The following is a 13,553-nucleotide window of genomic DNA, read 5'->3' as shown; positions in this document are numbered from 1 at the left end:
AAAAAAAAAAAAAAAAAAAAAAAAAATCCGAGGCTCAGAGAAAATAAGCTGGCTCAAGGTCAGAAAGAGCAAAAGTAGCCACTTTGTGGTTCAAATTTAAATCGATCTGGGAAGCCCACGCTATTTCCACCACTACATATCTTCTGGTGAACAGTGTCCCTCAGGGCCACACTTAGGCAAAGCTGTGTGAATGGCTGAGGTAATCATTCTTTCCAACACCCTTCCACTTTGCAGTCCCCACTCTCTTTTGTAAGTCTCATGCCCTGGTGCCCATGGGTGATTTCTAAGTATGGTCACCTTAGCAGCAACCTGAGCTTTGGCTTTTTCATGATTTCCACCAAAACTGTGCTAACTCCCATACCTTAAGGCTGGTGATTTTTAACTGCTACTGCTGCTAAGTCGCTTCAGTCGTGTCCAACTCTATGCGACCCCATAGACGGCAGCCCACCAGACTCCTCCATCCCTGGGATTCTCCAGGCAAGAACAGTGGAGTGGGTTGCCATTTCCTTCTCCAATGCATGAAAGTGAAAGTGAAGTCGCTCAGTTGTGTTTGACTCTTAGCTACCCCATGGACTGCAGCCTACCAGGCTCCTCCATCCATGGGATTTTCCAGGCAAGAGTACCGGAGTGGGGTGCCATTGCCTTCTCTGGATTTTTAACTGAGGTGAGCCCAATCAGGTATTCGTTAGAGAGCCCTCTGGGTAATGGTGTCTCATTTGTACTTGACAAAGACCTTGAGGGTCTTCTGAAGAAGGGCCGCTGGTGGACAAGACCAGCCCACAGACAGCCATATGAGGATTATTAGCAGGCATATTAGTTTCCTGGGGCTCCTCTGACAAATCACATAAGCTGGATAGTGTAAAACAACAGAGATTTATTTTACCACAGCTCTAGATGCTAGAAATCCAGATTCAGGGTGTCGGCAGGCCTGGTTCCTTCTGGAGACCTAGAGAAGCTCTGTCCCATGCCTCTCTCTTAACTTCTGGGGTTGCTGGTAGCCCTGGGCATTCCTTGCCTAATTCCAGTCTCTGCCCCCATGTTTACATTGTCTTTCTCTCTGTGCATATCTGTGTCTCAAATTTCACTTTCTTTCATCTTATAAGAACAACAGTTATTGGATTAGGGCCCAACCTTAATGATCTTGTCTTGAGATCCTTATCTCAATTGCAACTGCAAAGATCCTCTTTCCAAATAGGTCACATCCTGAGGTGTGGTGTGTGTATTTGGGGGTGGTGGTGCTTAGGACTTGGACCTATATCCTGAGGGTACACCATCTACCCCACTCTAGCAGAGTATTTGGAAGCCCCAAAAGTTACACACTGAAGCTACTTGAGATTACCCCCCCACCAAGTGCAGAGTCCTTTACTGTCTTTGATATCTCACTGATTACTCTGGAAAGGCTTTGTAGGGGTATCTAAATGTTTGCAGGCTAGACTTATATTAGTTCGTTCATTCCTGAGCAAGGATACTTATCAAAAAATCATAAAACTAAAAAGGTGTAGGTCTACTAATTCCTGGTCCTCCAAGGATCGAGTTGTATCCAAGGCAGGAGGGTGTTGTGAAGCAAGAGGGATTCTCTGCTTGGAGGTGTGCACAGAGGGCATTCCTGGGCCCTTCTGGTGCGCTTCCTGGTTTATGGCTCTTTCAGAACAAGGAGGGCATCTGACTGATCTTTAAACCCTAGGATCCTGGTGGGGCTTTGCTCACTTGGGGGGTCTGTTCTTAGCTACCCCAAGTCCTTTCAAAAGACAGGTTGTGTGTGGTCACACAAATAAATAAAAGGGAAGAACCATTCTGCCCCTTTCTTTCCTGGGAGCTGCTGAGGGCAGAGGCACTGTCCTGCCCTGAGCCAGTCCAAAGCCTCAGCTCCTTAAAGCCTGCCTCCGCTGGTTATTTCTTTTGGTTCATCCTCAACTCTGAATACCTGTAATTTTACTTTACACACCTTTATGCTGCTTAAACTGCCCCCTCAAAACTTTCCAGCCTGATTCCTGCAAGCCAGGAACCCTTGGGGCCTTCTCATTCCCCTGTTCTGCTCTCCTTCCTTTCTGTACTGGACCCCATTTTACTGATGAAGAAGCTGAGGTTTACAGAGGTGACACAACTTGCCCTATGTCTATGTAACTTGAGAAGTGCTTGTCCAGTTGCAATCCAGGGGCCTTTCTGTGTCCCCTAAGATGCCTGGTTTCTAGCAGCAGTTCCCAGGCTTTTGGATCTTGGAACTACTTTAGTGTAGGGGAAACATGGTGACCACCCCCCACCCCCATCCCCGCCAACCTTATTATTGAAGCACTACTAAGGAGGGGGTGCTTCCCAGGTGGCTCAGTGGTAAAGAATCTGCCTGCCAATGCAGGAGACCTGGGTTCATTCCCTGGGTTGGGAATATCCCCTGGAAAAGGAAATAGCAACTCACCCCAGTATTCTTGTCTGGAGAATCCCATGGACAGGGGCTGTAGTCCGTGGGGTTGCAAAGAGTTGGACAACAGCAACTAAAGAGCAACAAAGTGGGGAGCCGCAGCTTGTGCCCTCAGACCAAGGCTTGTCCAAACAGTTGGGCAGGGAAGTACTGAGGGTGAGGATGCTGGCTAGGGAAGGCCTCCAAGCTGCTAGCAGTCGCTATTTGCTGGGCATTGTGCCAAGCACTTTGCCCATTTTATAGGCTCATTTTCCAGATGGAAGAAAGTGTGGCTCAAAGAAGATAGGTGATTCAGCACCTGAGAGAGGCTGGAGTGGGATTCACATGTAAGTCTGTCAATCGCCTGCAATGTAGGAGACCTGGGTTCAATTCCTGGGTCGGGAAGATCCCCTGGAGGAAGGCATGGTGACCCACTCTATATTGTTGCCTGAAGAACTCCATGGACAGAGGAGCCTGGGGGTGAGTTGCAGTCCATGGGGGCTGCAAAGAGTTGGACATGACTGAGTGACTTTGACTTTATGTTAGCCTGGCGAGACAGGGGTCACCAGGTAATGAGTGGAGACCAGAGGGGATGTGACGGAAGTGGACAAGCAAGGCCCTTCTGGTCAGAGAGCCCTGGGTTTGGATCAACTCCTCACCTGAGCCTTCTTTTCTTCATTTGAATAATGGGCATGGTAACACAGCAAGGAGGTACTGTTCCTACCTCAAGGCACCGTGGATAAATTTCAGAACTGAAGCAAAGAGCCTGACCCTGCAGGTCCTTTGCAAATAATGGCCATTCATCAGAGGCCATGCCCTTGGTTGGCAGAGGGGCCTTGGGTCTGTTTTTTCACTCCAGTGTCTCTCCCATTGGCATCCACTGGAGAAGAGATACGAGTCATCATAGTACAATCTAAGCAGAGTGTAACTGCAGAGGGCCATACTGTGCTCTTTGTCAGGGCTTCCCTAAGCTCAGGTCCACTCTTCTGGGATCCTGGCTGGCAAGGAGGCAATGACGTCTGAGCACAGGTCTGCGCTGCCTTTCCAAGCTAGAAATAGGGCAGGGTACCAGGTAGTTGATTTTCTTACCCACACTATATCCAGTGTTAGGCTCTTGGGGTAGGTCCCTGACTGATAGATACTGCAAGGGATGCTGCCAGGGACAAAAACTGGTTTGAAGGAGGGTGAGAGAGAAATTCCTGATAAAGTGCTACACACTGTGGTACCTCCTTTACGGCAGGACCTTCTCACACCCCCTGGAGGCTACACTAGGCCTGACCCTGGAGCCAGGTCTATTTAAGACAAGCGCCATACCCTGGACTCTAAGATTGTTTTTCCTTTGGCTTACTCCCCAAAACAGCCAATAACTGAGCAAAGATGATCTAAATATGGGTCCAGGTGGGTGGCTATGGCTCCTTACTGCCTCCCTTAGGGTTGAGGTGTCCCCTGAGTTGGGTGGTCTTGGCAGCCTGGGTGGAGTGGAGCCAGGTGGGAGGCCAGGTTCCCTGCCTCAGATGCCCTTAATCACATCAGCACCTAGGAACTGGTGCTGCACAAATGACACTGCTACTCAGGACATCACCTCCCCTACACTGCACATCTGAGCTGTGGGGCTTCATTTTCCATAGGCAGCCTGGGCTAGAACTGGATGACTCACACTATTCTCAGTAATCACTGAGATGGTCAGACTGACCGTCTGAATGCCTTGACCATGTTGCCTCCCCTGCATCTCCCCATCACCTATGGTCAAATTCTGTACTTTTCAACTTGGTTGTCAACTTCCCACTACCTAGTCTCCTTCCACATTGAAGGCACGCTGTATCCAGCCATACCAGATGCCCTCCCTGCTTGCTCCTGTTTTTCCCACCAGTGCTACTCACTCCTTTGAGGCCGCCTTGGCTGGTACAGGTGTCTGAACCAAGAAGACCTGCACCTGAATGCTGGTCCTGGGTTTCTTTAGCAGCTGAGTGACCTTAGGCAAGTTACTGTAGTGCTCAGGTCTCACTGTTCTGGAGCAAGGCTGAACTATGTCTAGGAACAGGGCACTGGCTCTAGAGGGGAGATCTAAGAGCTGCCTGGCCTCAGAGGGCCTCTTTTTAATTCCTTTTGGCCTCAGCATCCTCACCTGCAAAATGGAAATATGACTGCCTCCCTTGCAGGACTGTGGAAGTGACTGAAGGGGAACATGAGGCACAGAGGGTCTGATTGCTGTCTCCTTTAATTCTTACTATTCAACCACCTGCAAAGTCAAGCTTCAGCCTGTTTTCTTTGCAGCCTTAACCCCTTGCCCTTCTGAGGTCCTGACTGCCCTTCTCCCTGCTGAGCCCTCACTTCCCCTACTGGCTTTTTGCCTGCCCAGGTGCATGTGGCCAAGCTTCCCCAGAGGACACTGGGGATGCTTCCTGAAAATGCATGTTTCACCCTGACTGGGGTTTCCCTCCTTGCTTGTTTACCCTGCAACCACGGACTGGTTGGACCTCAGCCAAAACTCAAATGCTCATCAACCCTGCCTTCCTCAGAGTATGAGGCCAGCAATGTTCTTGACAGAGAGTTGGCAGTCCCTGCAGATTGACGTTTCAGCCCACCTGACTGGTGTAGTTGAAGCTGGGGAAGATGGAGACAGGGAAGGCCACTGCTATAATAACTCCTCTGCACCAAGGTGAACACAGGCCAGGTCTGAACAGGTGGGTGCGCCTGCCCACCCTCCAACAAAGTGTACAGGGGGAGATAGGTAAGTTCAAACACTTCTAGATGAAATCTTTGGAAAAAGTGAGGAAGAGAGATCGGAATAGAGGACATTATTTCAAGAACCCAAGTTATCGAAGTAAAGTAACAAAGATACTTTTAATTCATCTACTGATAAAAATTACTCAGCAAGGATTAGTAACCGTTTCAGCTCCTAATCTGTTAGTCATATCCCGGGCTGTCTTGAGCTTCTGGCTTAGCTAGTTATTTATGAACTTCATCCCCAGTATTAGAAAAACAAGGCATTAAATCAGTTTAGGTGAAATGAATGGCTGGCAGCCAAACTCAGTCTCTTATATTCCATATTTTTTCTTTAGTTCTTCTACTTTGTCAATGTAAGCTTTCATGGCATCTTCTTTAGAAGTCCCTGCAAGGTATCAACAAGATTATTTGTCAGAGAGGCAGTACTGTAGAAAGGCAGCAAACTTTAGAGCCCCAGGTTAATGCTGCGAGGCTGTTTCTCACCTGTGATGGGGATGGGGGTTCTACTACCTACACCTCACAGACCTGGCCAGGATGTGACTTTTGAAGTCCTTAAGGAGCTTGGCCCACAGGGAAGGCTCCATAAAGCACTGAGCTCATAATGTGTGTGCAGCAGCCTGAGGCCTGTCACTGGCTTGCTGGCCAGGTGAGTATCCCACTGTTGTGTCCCACTGACTTTCACGATTGGCTTTGATCTATCAAGTATTTCTCTGTTGGGCTCTTATCTCTCAGAGCTGTTAAGCTGCCAGGGAAGAAACAAAGCCAGATACCCTCTTCTCCCCAGAGAGCAGCTTTGGGAACTCTGAAGACAAGCAGCTGGCCCTTGGAGGGGAAGACAGAGGACACTGGAGATATCCCTCAGAGATAGTGATGCCTGGTGTCCTGGATTCTATGCTGAAGGAGAGATACTCAGTGGGAATTAGTGTGTGTTCTGGAGCAAGGGTGAGTACATGGGGCCTCAGAATGGTATGGAAATGCCCAATGGGAATGGACAGTCAGAGGGGCATTCCTGTTTCACTTACTTGCAGATCCTAGGAGTGTATTTATTGTATTCTGGCCCCTTCTGAATTCAAGGGTTTCTCATTTGCAGGAAGACAGAGGGCTTATTCAGAAATGAGCAAGCTAGGACACAAAAGCTGGCAGGCACTTCAGTGCCAACTTCTGGGTCTTGCTGCCGCAGGTGGCATGTGATTAAGTCACAGCCGGGATACTTCTTGGCCTCTGTTCTTAGCATATAATAGCTCCATTCACCGAGGCTATGATGTGCCAGCAGCCTGCCATGCATTAATTCATTTCTGTTTTTAGGTGCCTTTCTGGCTGGAAGGGAACTAGGGAGTGCTACTTGGGCCAGGGGGTCACTGGCTGGCCTTGTGAGGGAAGGGAAGGTGTGGACAGGAAACCATCCCTATTCTGAATATCATAAAGCCCAAGGCAACTCATCACCTCCCAGTCTGTTTGTCAGTGGCCTGGTCCCCTGCCCCTCCACTCTCCAGATGATATTATGACTCAGAGATAGTGTTTTTGGAAATGGCACACATGGTATCATAAGTGGTCTAGTTTTGTTTTTTTTTTCCATTCTGGTCTAGGTCAAACTGGTTCCCAGCACGTGCCTCATCCATTCTGTTCTCTGTCCTTACCCCTTACACTCCTTAACAGTATTTCATGACTGGGGTTCCCAAATGAGGGAAGCGTATTAAAACAATTACCTTTCAGCTCATTCCAGGCATCCCACTTGGCCTTGCCTTTGAAGTCCAACATTCCAGGACGTTCTTAAACAAGGGAAGGAAAGACATTAGACCTGCTGCAAGTTCTAATGGGGAACGTTATCCATTTTCTTGCCATGATAGCCATATTTTATCTTCTTTTTCCAGGCTCTGCTGTGGAGTTAAATGGGTCTAGTATAGTGGGTTCTGCCTTCAGAAACTTACATGTACAGAAATTCAAACTTAAAATCTAGAGAAAATAGGAGGAAAACCGTTTTCATTACCAGATAGCCCCTTTCTTATAAATTAACTCCAAAATTTCTTTTAAAAACCATACTTTATTTTTTTTAAACAAGTACCACAATCCATTCACCTGGCTTAAAATTCAACCACCACAAACGGATTACTATAAAGTTTCCTTCCACTCTTCCCACCCAAGGTCTCTCTCCCATGTTATTGTTATCAGTTTTGTAGGTGTCCTTTTCTGTGAACTGTCTGTTCATATCCTTGTCCCATTTTGCTATCAAATTGTTAGTCTATTTCTTATTGTTTTATGGGAATTTTATTCCACCCCCCTCACCCCGAGGGCAAGCTTCCTTTAAGGTACACCATGGTTTTATACCTGTAGACATGTTATCAGTTGCACTTGGGGAACACACTTACACCTCCCTGCTGACCTAGTTCACTGCCATGCTAAGAAGAAAGCCCAGGGGAGCAATCGCAGTGCCCGCAGCCAGGACCACAGTGTCTGAGAAACATAAAAGTCTCCCCCAAAGTGCTTGCTGGGAAGCATTCCCAGGGACACCTGAGGGAAACCGTGCCCCAGAATCATCAGGATCTGAGATTGGCACATCCCAATAGCCCTCTCATGATGATGGAAAGGTGGTACAACATTTACACTGTCAAACTCAGGGGCCACCTGCCACTGGTGGCAGCTGAGCACCTGAAGTGTGACTGGGGAGTTAACTGTTGACTTTATTTCATTTTAACTATTCTCAGTTTAAATTTAGATAGCTGCATGTGCCTAGTGGCTGCTGTATTGGACCGAACAGCCCTAGAGGGAGCTGATAAGGAAGTGATAAGAATCCCAAGCCAGTCTACCTACACTAATGCGAAAGCAGGGCAGAGGACAGTCTCTGTGACAATCACATTTGTCAGAAAAGTGTCTCAGTCACTCTGGTCACCCCTACTTCATTTCCCCTGCCTCCCTGGGAAGAGGCAGAGTTTATAAACCCAGGGTAAAACTCACCTTCACCACAAGACCTTTCTTAACTAAGCCCTCCCTGTGATTTTTATTTTAAAATATTTTATTTATTTGGCTGTGCTGGGTCTTAGTTGTTGCATATAGGATCTTTAACTGTTCCCCGACCAGGGGATCTAGTTCCCTGACCAGGGATAGAACCTGGGCCCCCTGCAGTGGGAGTATGGAATCTTAGCCACTGGACCATCAGGGAAGTCCCGCTCCCTGTGATGTTTGATTTGGCACTGCCCAGGATCCTTAAGCAGCCAGCCCACCTGCTCTACCCTCTACCCTAACTGCAATGGAATTAGGGGCTATGCTCACCCTCCTAAACAGGAGCGAGGGGTGACCTCCTCTATGCTTCTGTGGCCACCATCTCTGAGTCCCTGTGTACAATGCATCATGCTATTGCCATATACTCTGGAGTTTGAAGAACTTAGGGGCAGAATGAAAACTGTCCAAGGGAGAAAAGACATTCTAGAATATGGTGGTCCAAACTAAGGCTTCAAATCTGTACCTAGATTTTTTGACAGGGAACAAATGGTGGAATTGCTGTCAGCAAAAATGCTTCTGACCTGCTGCAGAAAGCCAGCAGCTACTCTGGCCGTAGGAGCTGACATTGGGCTTGGCCCAGCTGCCAAGCTCTCCGACTTTGATCCTGTCCGACTGGGGTGGAAATAGTGTGGTTCAACAAAATTACTACTAGCTGAGAGCTTGGAGCAAGGCTCTTCAAAGCCGGGATCTTTGTTCCTCCCAAACAGATGGAAAATGCTGGTGATAACGAGACAAGTCCTCAAACTGGGATTTGAATTCTGCTATCTGAGCCACCAAGAAACCAAGAACAGTGCAGGGTCTGTAAACCCCATTCAGGAACATGATCTTTGGGCAACCTCTCCCAGTTTAAACTCCAGGAACCACCTTAAGAGTAGGGCTGTGGGTGGTTTTGAGAATGAGGTTCCCAGAGATTAACAGTTTCAGCACCAACCAAGGCTGCCAAGCCTACTTTGATGAATCTGGGCCCTCCCAACTCCACCTCAACATACCTGTATTTATGTCACCCACAGTTGCTTGTTTGTAGTGGCTGTAGATGAACAGCATCTCCTCATCTGCTGGCTTGGTCTTAAGATGCTTAACTTCCTCAGCAGCTTTGTCAAACTCAGCCTAAATATGAGTGAGAGAAGAGGCCTGACGAGTTCGGTAATTAGGATGGAGGGGTTGGAAAGGAAGCACTCTCTTGCCCTGCTGGTGAGGAAAAGCAGTCTTCCTCATCTCAACAGGGCAGCTAGAGAGATTCAGCAAAACCAGGAGGGTAAGCACATCCCTTCACTCACTTGGACAACTATGTATGGGGCTCTCACTAAACCAGGTATCACGAGCTGGAAACAGTGGTGAAGGAGGCAGGCTGAGACTGGCTGCAGTGGACACACACTTGACAGAAAAAGCAGCACGGCCAACTGGCTGGCCAGACAGAGGTCTCAGGATAGCCCTGACTTGCGATAGGGCTGGCACTGGGTGACTGAAACTGCGGAGAAAACTGCATGAGCGCAGCGGTGTCAGCGGCCAGAGCCCGCTGGTCCCCTCCCTCTGAGGCCAGGGGATCCGGCGCCGATCCCTGTTCCGGTGTCCGTACTGAAGACGGGGGAGGGGCCAAAGATCACCACCCCCCGCCCCCTCACTGCTAGGTCCCGGAAAATCGTCTACAGTCAAAGAAGAGGTCACCCCTCCTCAGGCTGTGACCCTCCCCTGGCCTCGCGCTGGACACTCGGCCCCGCTTCCCCTGACCTCCAAGCTCTCAACCGCGGCCTCCTGGCTTCTCCACTCTATATGGCACCCCTACTCCTGCCGTGTCCTTCCGGATGGGGCACTCCGTCCCCTTAGTCTTTCAATCTATAAAAACCATTACATCCCATCTGTCCATGTTGGACGCTAGCCTCCGACCTCAATTCCTGCTTCACTGCGAACGAAGTCTTCCCTATGGGCAACTTGCCAGCCGTTGCGGACTCAGTAAAGATGTTAGGAGCCCAAAACCTGAAAGTTCCGCTTACAGGATTCTGTTCAGTCTGGGCTGGGCAAGGGTCCAGAAATAACAGCAGAGCACGGAAGGGAAAGACCCTGCGGGGTTGTGTTTGCGGGATAACCCCGCACCAGCTTCCCGCCTCGTGGCACCTTCGCAGCCAAGGCTGGGCACGCGTATTACCTGAGACATGCCGGCGGTGTTGCAAAGATTCCAGGAAGCCCGCGGAGGCGGCGAAGAGAAGGTAGCAGCAGCACAAGAGACTCAACTGGCAGCGATTTTAGAAGCGCAACCTTAGGCCTCTCCACTGGTGCTCGGACCAGGAGAGACAGCCAATCAGAAGCTAGATGTACGATGGGGGCGTGCCCAACCGCCCCAAGCTGCCCCCAAGCTGCCAAACTCTCTGCCAACCTCGCTTGAACCCGCGGGGGTTTCCTTGCGCAAGCGCAGCGAGGAGGAGTCGAAGGGGACGCCGGGAGCAGGTGAGGATCGCGGAAGTAGAGCGTTCTCGGTAGTGACTGCCAGTTGGTCAGAGCGGGAATTGGGTTCTTGGGTCACCGTGGGGACTGACCAGCGAGGCAGAAGACAGGGGGTGGACGTTGAAGAGCGGAGGTTTTAAAATTTGTTTCATTAAATCTTGTGTCCTGCGTGAAATGCCGGAAGTCGCGCCGCTGGACGAGTAAACGCTCACGCTTGGGGAGGGCGAGGGGCCCGGTCCTGTTGGGACTAGAAGAGACTTTCTGGGCGTGGTCCCTGGAGAACTGCGCGAGGGAGGGAAGCTGGATTGGTTCCCAGAGGGTCGAAGCCGAGGCCTCTTCCTCTGAATTGTTGACACGTTCTGTGACTTGCCGTTGGCCGTGATTTGCAGTCCTGTTTCGTGTGCAGTAATCCGTCTGGTGCACTTAAGTCAGGGATAGTGTCTTAGTTGTCTTGACCTCCCTGGTGGCTCAGACGGTAAAGAATCTGCCCAGAAGTGTGGGAGACCCAGGTTGGATCTCTGGATCGGGGAGATCCCCAGGAGGAGGGCACGGCAACACCTTCCAGTATTCTTGCCTGGAGAATCCCATGCACAGAGGAGCCTGGAGGGGCTACAGACCATGGGGTCGCAAAGAGCAGGACACAACCGAGCGAGTAACACTTTCACGTTAACAGACTTGGCCCGGACTAGGTGCTCAGCAGACATCTGTTATGACTTTCCTTCGTTCACGAGTGTGTACTGAAGTCTTGTCAGGTTACTTACACGCTCCAGACCGTAGGGTGAAGGATTAAGGGAAAGTAACTTTTGAGAAAGCCCCTCAAGAGGAAGCATTCCAGGCAGGAAATGAGTGTAAATGTCTGAGCAGGGAGTGAGGGGAGGATAGGAGATGAGGCTGGAAGTTTAAGGAGGTGACAGGCTGGCTGGATGATGCAGAACCTTGAATTTTATTCTGAGTGAATTAGAGGCTTTTGAGCAGAGGATAAGAAGACTAGGGCAGTTTTGCAAAGTTGTTGCAGAGGCTGATAGTCTCCATAGGAGAGAGGTGGGTGGGGGAGTTTGAAGGTGATACCTAAGAGACCAAAGGGAGAATTTTCTGGCTGCAGCTACAAAGGAGCTAGGTGAAAGGAGGGAATTGATGGAAAATAAGTCTCCTGTAATCTTTTGATAAAGAGAGACCATTCCTCTCCAATTCCTAATTTGTAAGGAGGAGTGGACTGCAGATCAACCTCCAGATCCTTCCCACATTAATTTATAGCTGTAGGTGTTTAAAGAAAGGCCAGGTAGATGCTTTCAGATATAACTTACTAACTTAATGGAGATCAGGCTTTATAAAAAGGGGGAAAATGGAGATGCAATAGCAGGGAGCACATCTTGAGTCTTCAGCCTATGTGTAATTTTGTTTGAGAAAGCAAAGCCAAACGAATTAACAAATTTTGGAGCTAACTTTGGGGAAAATTACATTTGAATTGTAAGAGATGTGAGTGTCTTCCAAAATGACAATTCAGAACTGTCTTTTTGCCCTTAGCCCCATATGAAACTTGGATTCACTTTTGCCTCCATCATTTGGTGCTTACAGCTTCCTTGATGAAATTCAGATTATTCCCTGTGTGGATCATATTTGCAGTCAAATATATTTTCTAGTAGGTAGGTTTTGTGCTTCCTGGTGGCTCAATGGCAATGATTCTGCCTGCAGTGCGGAGCCTCAGGAGACATGGGTAAACACAAAGTTATTGTGTTTGTGTTGTGTTTGGCACATTTGAAAAGATTAGGTACCTCTGAAAATGGAATTTTCTTTTTATTCCTCCAAGGTTGGCTAGTGTGATTGAATTTTGACTGAAGTTCAACATTGCAGAAAGCAAAGCTAGTGTTTTAAATTAACTTGGTAATCTCCAGCTTAAGTGGGGTTGATTTTTTGGTTGCTTCTTTGGAATATATGCCACTTTTCTTGAAAAAACCGACCTTCCACATGGTGGTTTTGTGCCCAGGTTGCTTAAAGTGACAGAAGTATGGAACTAATCTCAGGGAGCCTGAGTCTGCAGCAGCTTGAAGCGGGGCTTCAGTTCCTTAACCAGAGATTGAGGCCAGGTCGCTGTGGTAAGAGCCCCAAATCCTAGCCACTAGGCCAGTGGTCAGTGACAAGGGCCCCAGCCCTTCAGCTTTGCAGAAAAGAATTTCCAATGAAGTCAGAAAGTAGTGAAGCATGTGGAATATTTATTAAGAGGAAAAAGAGTACATTATATGTGGATAGAGACACGAGTGGACAGAGAGAGTCCCTGAGTTGTGCCTTCGTGGTAATTTGAATTACTTTTATGGGGCATTTCTTCCAAGTTTCTGTTGGCCAGTCATTTTGAATTGCCTGGTTCAGATACATCTCAGGATCCTCCCACATGTGTATATGTATCTCTTAGCCAAGATAGTTTCTACCGAAAAGGCCTAAAGGTAGAACATCTCTTATCATCACTCCCCTTTTGACCTCCACAGAACCTACATACAACGTATGTAGCTGGGGAGCCTCCTGACTTCAAGAATGGGAAATATGTGGTCTGGGCAGGGAACAGCCTCCTCTCTCAATTGTCCTGCTTTTCTCCACGTGGAGTTCTGGTCCACAGAGAATGAATCTTCAATTGCTTTACCCTGGGGTGGTGGGTGGGAGGGGAGCTGTGGCATCTGCCTCCTGCCTCAGAACTAGTAGTGATTGCAGATCCCAGGGAACCGGGTGCTATGTGATCTTGAGAAGAAGGAAGAATGTTTTTCCTTGTTAGGGGATCCAGCCTAGGCCAAGTTTCGAAATAGCTGAAGGCATGCTTACTTTGTGCTTCCTTCCCTCACCTATGCAAATACTGCTTTATGCCCTGGAAATCAGTCCTGGGTGTTCATTGGAAGGAATGATGCTAAAGCTGAAGAAACTCCAATACTTTGGCCACCTCATGTGAAGAGTTGACTCATTGGAAAAGACTCTGATGCTGGGAGGGATTGGGGGCAGGAGGAGAAGGGGA

The 13,553-nt window shown here is 48.8% G+C and overlaps 2 protein-coding genes across 6 annotated transcripts in view; one reads left to right on the top strand and one right to left on the bottom strand.

The window, feature by feature from the left end:
• LOC105003564 (chromosome unknown open reading frame, human C2orf76) overlaps positions 1 to 13,553 on the top strand; it is a 105,483-nt gene that overhangs the window by 11,739 nt on the left and 80,191 nt on the right. Inside the window, exon 1 of one of the 5 annotated variants that reach the window (XM_010860786.1) lies at positions 10,406 to 10,561. The exons of 1 other annotated variant lie outside the window; for it this stretch is intronic. In XM_010860786.1, coding sequence (XP_010859088.1) covers positions 10,427 to 10,561 — 135 coding nt within the window. In that variant the 5' untranslated portion in view covers positions 10,406 to 10,426. Of the gene's footprint in view, positions 1 to 10,405; positions 10,562 to 10,600; positions 10,692 to 13,553 lie in introns of those variants that run through there. 3 more of the 5 variants (XM_010860788.1, XM_010860789.1, XM_010860790.1) reach the window with 3 other exon arrangements.
• Positions 5,215 to 10,556, bottom strand: DBI (diazepam binding inhibitor (GABA receptor modulator, acyl-CoA binding protein)). Its single transcript, XM_010860785.1, has 4 exons — positions 10,263 to 10,556; positions 9,109 to 9,226; positions 6,829 to 6,891; positions 5,215 to 5,507 (listed from the first exon to the last, which is right to left on the bottom strand). Exons 1-4 carry the CDS (start codon positions 10,269 to 10,271, stop codon positions 5,434 to 5,436), a joined length of 264 nt encoding a protein of 87 aa, XP_010859087.1. The 5' UTR covers positions 10,272 to 10,556; the 3' UTR covers positions 5,215 to 5,433.

This window comes from Bison bison, unplaced genomic scaffold, assembly GCF_000754665.1.
Source record: "Bison bison bison isolate TAMUID 2011002044 unplaced genomic scaffold, Bison_UMD1.0 scf7180017864471, whole genome shotgun sequence".
Classification (NCBI taxonomy): Eukaryota; Metazoa; Chordata; class Mammalia; order Artiodactyla; family Bovidae; genus Bison; species Bison bison.
This window is presented reverse-complemented; position numbering and strand designations above follow the sequence as displayed.

Coding starts and splice junctions, on each gene's coding strand:
- DBI (XM_010860785.1), bottom strand. Junction 6,892..9,108: donor TGTGGGTGACATAAATACAG/GTATGTTGAGGT, acceptor CCCTTGTTTAAG/AACGTCCTGGAATGTTGGAC. Junction 5,508..6,828: donor TGCCTGGAATGAGCTGAAAG/GTAATTGTTTTA, acceptor GATACCTTGCAG/GGACTTCTAAAGAAGATGCC.